The sequence below is a fragment of the Leiobunum rupestre genome, chromosome 5, assembly GCF_980474605.1.
Source record: "Leiobunum rupestre chromosome 5, qqLeiRupe1.1.hap1, whole genome shotgun sequence".
Lineage (NCBI taxonomy): Eukaryota > Metazoa > Arthropoda > Arachnida > Opiliones > Sclerosomatidae > Leiobunum > Leiobunum rupestre.
Genome location: NC_143388.1, coordinates 29,606,271 through 29,612,947, shown reverse-complemented (window position 1 = coordinate 29,612,947; position 6,677 = coordinate 29,606,271). Strand labels below are relative to the sequence as shown.

Sequence of the window (6,677 nt, the reverse complement as noted above, 5' to 3'; positions counted from 1 at the left end):
AAATATTGTAGACAAATAAATATTGTAGACAAATAAATATTGTAGACAAATAAATATTGTAGACAAATAAATAATGTAGACAAATAAATATTGTAGACAAATAAATAATGTAGACAAATAAATTTAAGATTTAACTACTTATTCAGAATGTATCTAATGAAATGGTCACAGACGGACATTTTGAACTATTCGCCACCACAGAATCGGTGTAAAATCATTGAAATGACGACATAGGGTTACTCTTCTTACTCTACTCCGTAATCACAGAACCAGACGAAAAGAAACCACCTAGTTTATCTACCGTGAAAGCCAAGTAATCCTATAAGACCTCGGAAGACTTTTGTAGCTGTGACAACTTAAGTGCCATCAAGTTTTTGAACTTCGAATAGTTTTGGAGAGGCCTACGGGACTTGTATACAAAGAGGGAATTTTGCGGTATGTATTATGAAGAACTTATATATTTTGTCGTGCACCAATTTATTCCACCGAAGTTTATTTTGTAGAAAGCATCGAACGAATAACATTAGCCGTTAAGATATAGAATTGCTATTCTTTAAGAAGCATTTCGTATACTTTTGATAATACTTAAATAACAATAACCCATAACATCAATATAAAGCAAATATTGATTACCTTTATTATATTAAAACCACAAAATGAATTGACGAAATTTACAAATGACCTTTTAAAATGACGAACCAATTAACTTGTAAAATTAATTTGTATTAACGACCTTTCTTGGCTTCTTCTTGCTGGACTAGCTGGAGAATATTGTCCTCGGGATCGGCATTCGGCAGGTTCTCGACGACAGTATCGTTAGCAACTTGGACTTGATCGGACCCGGCTGCCGATCTACCATCGAATCTACTGAAGAAATTCGTGGGGTCTCGTGGATCTGGCCCTCCCAAACCAAGGTTGAGCTCGAACCCCGTGAAGGTCGTGTAGCTGCGGTCTTGCTGTCTGGATTCGTACAAGGCACCTTCCTCGAGGTAAGGATAGAACAGGTCACCCGGGTTCAAATGAACGACGCAAGACATGGTAGCGGTGTTGAAGCCTTGGCTGTCCGCGAAACCGGTGACCACTTGCTGCCGGTTCTTCCTCAACGAAATGCGAAACCCACGTTCTCTGCGGACAAGGCGCTGAACGAGAAGAAGTAGAGACCAGGCCTTGACGCCTGGAAGGCTCCGACATTTCGAATGAGATTGGAATCCGAAGACGTGACCAGCGTCGTGAAGCCGATGTTGGGCTTATTGACGACACCATTGATTGCGGTGAATGCTGAAAACTGCGCTTTTGAAGGACATACTACGTACAACAACGTGACAAGTACCGCAGTTAAATGACAGTACACCATTACGCAACTTCAACTGCAAGAAATGAAAAATATAATTAAAATCACGCCGTAATAAAGCAAACTATTACTTACATTTATAAATATTCGTCAAAACTGAAATTAGAAGACGTAGTGGAAAGCAAGTGTAACAAAAACGATTTCAACGAGCATTATATTTAATGTATATAAATTGGTGACCAATTTTGGACTTTGTGTAATAGGCAAAGGTAAAGAAATGCGCACTCTACTTCACCTCAAGTTCTAAAACAAAATAATAAATCGGAAAAAATAACACAGGCAAATATTCTTAAGAAGGAAATATTTTTTAGAGATGTCATAATTGAATAATATAAGTATGAGACTTAAATATACAATCTAAAAAACAATTCAAACCACAATATGGAAATGGTCTACAATAATCAAACCCCCCCTTCCTTCTAACTCTGTATATATATGTATGGCATGTATTTAAATTAGTCATTCTATTCGCCATTGGGAATATCGTTTGTCCGAGTTTACACCGTTTTTACGATGGTCGAACACCTTACTGAAGATTATATTAACTCCATTAAAGAAGCTTTCTCGTTCTTCGACAAGGACCGCGATGGCACCATCCCGACCCAGGACATCGGGACTGTCATGAGGTCCATCGGCGGAAACCCGACTGACGCGGAGGTTGAAGCCCTAATTAAGCGAGTAGTTGGCGACCACGGAGTTTCTGTTGGCCTGTCCGATTTCGTCGTCATGATGGCCGAACATAAAAGCGATGCCCGCCACACCGAGGAAGAAATCCGCGAAGCTTTCAGAGTTTTCGACAAGGAGGGGAAGGGGTACATCAGCTCGGTTGAGCTCCGGCATTTGATGACCAATCTGGGCGAAAAACTGTCCGACGAAGAAGTTGAGGAGATGATCAGGGCTGCGGATTCTAATGGCGAAGGTCGTGTTGACTACGAGCAATTTGTCTCGATAATTCTGACCTAACTATATAACATCTAATTTGTCATTTCTGTTGTTGGCTATTAGCTCTTTAAATCGCAATGTATTGTTTTAAAACTAAATAAATGGTTTAATTTTAAGATGGTGATGGACTTTTGTAACCTTTGATAATATGGACTCGACAGTGGTGCAACCAGTGGGTTTGGTTCAGCACTTTTTTAGTAAGATTTGGCTGAGGATATCTGACGAAAACCTTAAACACAGTTGGGCAAAACTGTTGGAAATTGTGGGAGTGATATTGAGTGAGAATTATCTCTTAAAATCACTAGCGATTTGGCTCATGTCTGACCCTAAGGAATCGGCCAGGTGACGGTAGGAACAATATAGAGGAATAGAAATATGATTGAACTCGACATTTATAATATAACCAGGGCCGTGCAGAGGGGGGGGGGCAAAAAGGGCCCTCGAGGGATTGGTAGGGGGGTCCGTAAGCTGTAGGGCCCATGGAAGAAGCTCAAGGGGGGGGGGTGTGCAAATCAAGATAACTTGGGAAAAGTTTTCAGGGCTCAATGGGGGGGGGCTGCAATTCAAAGGGGCCCGCGAGTAAGTTTTCCCCGGGCCCCAAGATACCTCTGCACGGCCCTGGTCTTATTCGGGGCTTACGCGACAGTACATGTTAGAAAGTAAGTTAGGTTTTCTAATCAAATTACAGGAATAATGATTCCTGTAATTTGATTAAAAAACCTAAGCCATATGCGGCTTACTTAAGATAATGTTGAATTACCATGACTTATACTTTGAAAGAACCAATTTCCAAAATAAAACTTCTAACACTTACGAAGCCTAATCATTTAAGCGACAACAACGGCGCCAATTTGTCAAAATTGAACGTGAACACTCCTGCTTCTCTACGAAACTACGCCGGAAATCGACTTCAGCGACGCCAAGTTTGTCTACATTGAACTAAAATTATCCGTGATTTTCCTATTCTCAGTATTCACGCGTGCTTTTTAAAGCCTGAACAGTGAGTCCCCTTAGATTCTTGGTATAGCCGATGCCGCCATATTCCACATAAGTAGGCTTAAAAGGGTCAGGGGTATCGTAATCGAAAGGAAATATCATGCCCTCGGTAGCCCGTTACAAATTTTTGAATTCTGAGACCAAAACGTTAATCATTTTTCCATTTAAGTGTCTTTTCGCGATTTTCGACTTTAAATAGTGAAGTTAATTTAGTTGCGGCAGAAGCAAAGTACCATGAAAAATGTAGAATGGATTTTTGTTGCCATGAGGAAATTTCATGTCGACCGGGCAAACCAGGGGATCCTGACTTTTAAGTGGCTTTTGTATTTGGGTTTTGAATTTTCGCCACAGTGTTAAGGTGTATCGCCAGCGCCAGCACGAACTTAGTGAGCGATTTGCGAACTAGCCTAATTTTTGAAATCCCGCAATTTAGGCTTAGGTCTCGTTGGAACGAGCCACGCGTGCAAAAAAAATTAAAAAAATCGCGTCTCCAGCAGCGCGTGCTTTTATATTGCTATTCAATTTTAATCAAGGAGGGAGTGTCTCACCGGTTTCTCACCAGGTGTCGCAGCGGACGCGCGCTTTTCGATTTCCCGAAATTTCTTTATTTTATTAAAAATTAACCGCTTAATATTTTTTTATGCGGTTTTCGCCATAAATTTTAGTTTTTAACGGACTATAGGGCCATCTTACTAGTTAAAACTTGACCGTTCCCTTTAAAAGCATAGCGACTGAGAATAATTGAGGTGGCTGCCGATATCATTACTAGAGAAGAAATTAGATCCGAAGTATATGACAAAAACGTATATTCAACTTACGAATCGGATACTGATATCGATGATATGAATGTTTCCGAGGTATTAAAAGCATTTATTGAGAGGCTTACCAGGATAATAAATGAAACCGACTCTTCCAGAAAACGACGTTACGCTATAATGGTAGCTATTATTTCAACACGTCGGCCAAGGTCATTTGTTCCTAAGCTTTTAACAGCGGTGGGAGTCTACATACATCGCAAATATGAATCTTAATCCTTGATTGAATTGTTACATATAGTTTGGGATTTTCTGTCAGCTACAAAGAAATTGACCGCTTCGAGGAATCGGCTCTTTTAAATCCAACAAAGCCCATTATACCAAATTCCTTCGTACAATTTTCTTTTGATAACGCCGATTTCAATATCCGAACATTAACAGGACATGACAATTTCCACAGTTTGGGAGGAATCGTGCGTAACTCCTTCAAGGGGAACGGTCAAGCTTTAACCAGTTAGATAGCCCTATAGCCCATTAAAAACTAAAATTTTTGTCGAAAACCGCATCAAAAAATATTGAGTGGTTAATTATTAATAAAATAAAGAAATTTCGGGAAATCGAAAAGCGCGCGTCCGCCGCGACACCTGGTGAGAAGTCGGTGAGACGGAAAAACAACGTAAAAGCGCGCGCTGCTGAAGACGCAAAAAATTTGTTTTGCACGCGCGGCGTGTTCCAGTTATAAAAGACCTAAGCCTAATTTTCGCGATTTTAAAAGTTAGGATAGTTCGCAATTCGCTCGTAAGGGGTTAGGGGCGCTGGCGGCAGCCCCTAAGATGGCGGCGAAAATTCAAACCCAAACACCTGGCGTTATTTTTCGTTTCAACTTTTTGGGCCAAAAGCTATTTTTTCAAGAAAAAAAAGGTACGTGTTAGTATATTGAACGTCTTGTTAATCTTTTGATACGGATATAAGGCCATATTTGGAAAAGCTTGGCCGTTCCCCTTTAAAGAAAATAAATTTTGGATGGGTTAGGAATACCCCGAAGAATGGAATCATCAAGCCAAGACGTGGAATCGCGAGGGCCAGTGACTATTCAGGCTTATAAAAACCCAAACAACGCTGGTCTTAATAATATAAAGATCCAAGATATTAAAGACATTTTGGAAGGACAATTTATGGATTTTTACGTACTGTTTAACAAATAGTCCTAGTCCAAGTTGGAATGGCTACATGCAAGTAGATCAACAATCTCAAAGTTTTGAAACAAGCGAAGTTTGTGTTCTGCCATTTATCAATTTAGACCCTAGTAATCCCAGCACAATCTATACTACCATGAATATATCTAGCTATGAACATCCAACCCTACGATATAGCCCTTCTATCATGTCGATTTGATTTGGGTGGCAACTTTCGAGACCAGTGACGCGTTTTCAGCCAATCAGGAGACTGAAGGAAATGACGGCATGCTCCTCACTCGGTCGGAGCAGATGTGATTGATCACTAGATAAGCCCAACCCAAATTTTAGCGGGAGGTTAGAGAGGCTATTGCTATTGTATATTCATAGCTAGATATATTCATGATACTACCCTTAAATATGCAAAGATGGACCAGCCGTTATACTGGAAGGCACGAGAAATAATATCAGCTTCGGTATCATATAGGGATCTTGAAAATGAAGTGGTGATCAATTGGGTTCATAATGTCTGGTTCGGGTTTGGACGACTTGTGGGAAACTGTTTACGCGAGAACATCCGTTATTCATATGATGTCGGGGAAAGCCTTCTCCAATTCCAATTATCAAACCGTGCGCGCCTGATGATCTCTTGGAAGCTGTAAATGTAAAGCGGGTCGCAACAAACGTTGCAGTTGTAAAAATGTTGATCTCTTTTGCTCGGCTATGTGTTTCCATTGTCGTGGGGACTCCTTCAGTAATACTCAAGAGCATTAAAACGAAGTCGACGACTAACTAAAATATTTGGCTTTATTTACTTCTTCTAGTTTAATGCCCTAAAATTTTGAAACAAAACATGTTATTTTTCCGTTAGGGTGGGGTGTAACGTTTCCTGTAATAACTCATGTTATATGTAACCGATTTTGACAATGTTTATACCATTGTATTAAACACGGCACGACAACATCCTTATTAAAACTATTTTATAGATATTTAAAAAGTTAATTTTTATAGTTATTTTGACTTAAGTCTAAAACCTTTATTAGCAAAAAACCGAAAAATTGAATTTCACTAATTATTTTTATTTAAATTCGGCCATATAAATCCTGTACTGTAATAATAAGACACTCACCAATTACATCGAAATCGAAAAATTATTTCCAGAGATGTGTAATTCCGGTACGGCGGCCATTTTCCAAGATGGCGGCGAAAGCCGGTGTCGGACGCTTGGGGACTTTTGGGAGGTGATATCCCTGTCAATCCTTAAATTTTCAGCTATAGCATATTTTTTTTTAACTTCCAATTACTTATCTACATTGTACTATACAGCCCAGTCGTTCTTACACATTCCGAGTGTATACAAATATAATTTCTCGTTAATACGATAAACGTGTATGTGGGATATTTTATCCCAAAACTTTGTCATTAATTTGAAATTGTTGTATACTATTGGACCGAATC

At 39.5% G+C, this 6,677-nt stretch overlaps 1 protein-coding gene and 1 pseudogene across 1 annotated transcript; one reads left to right on the top strand and one right to left on the bottom strand.

The window, feature by feature from the left end:
• Window positions 1–614: 614 nt before the first annotated feature.
• On the bottom strand, window positions 615–1,462 carry LOC149944080 (uncharacterized). The gene is made up of 2 exons (XM_090174999.1): window positions 1,427–1,462; window positions 615–1,367 (listed from the first exon to the last, which is right to left on the bottom strand). Exon 2 carries the CDS (start codon window positions 1,035–1,037, stop codon window positions 726–728), a length of 312 nt encoding a protein of 103 aa, XP_090031125.1. The 5' UTR covers window positions 1,038–1,367; window positions 1,427–1,462; the 3' UTR covers window positions 615–725.
• Window positions 1,463–1,843: 381 nt separating this feature from the next.
• LOC149944079 (neo-calmodulin pseudogene) lies at window positions 1,844–2,329 on the top strand (annotated as a pseudogene).
• Window positions 2,330–6,677: the final 4,348 nt, after the last annotated feature.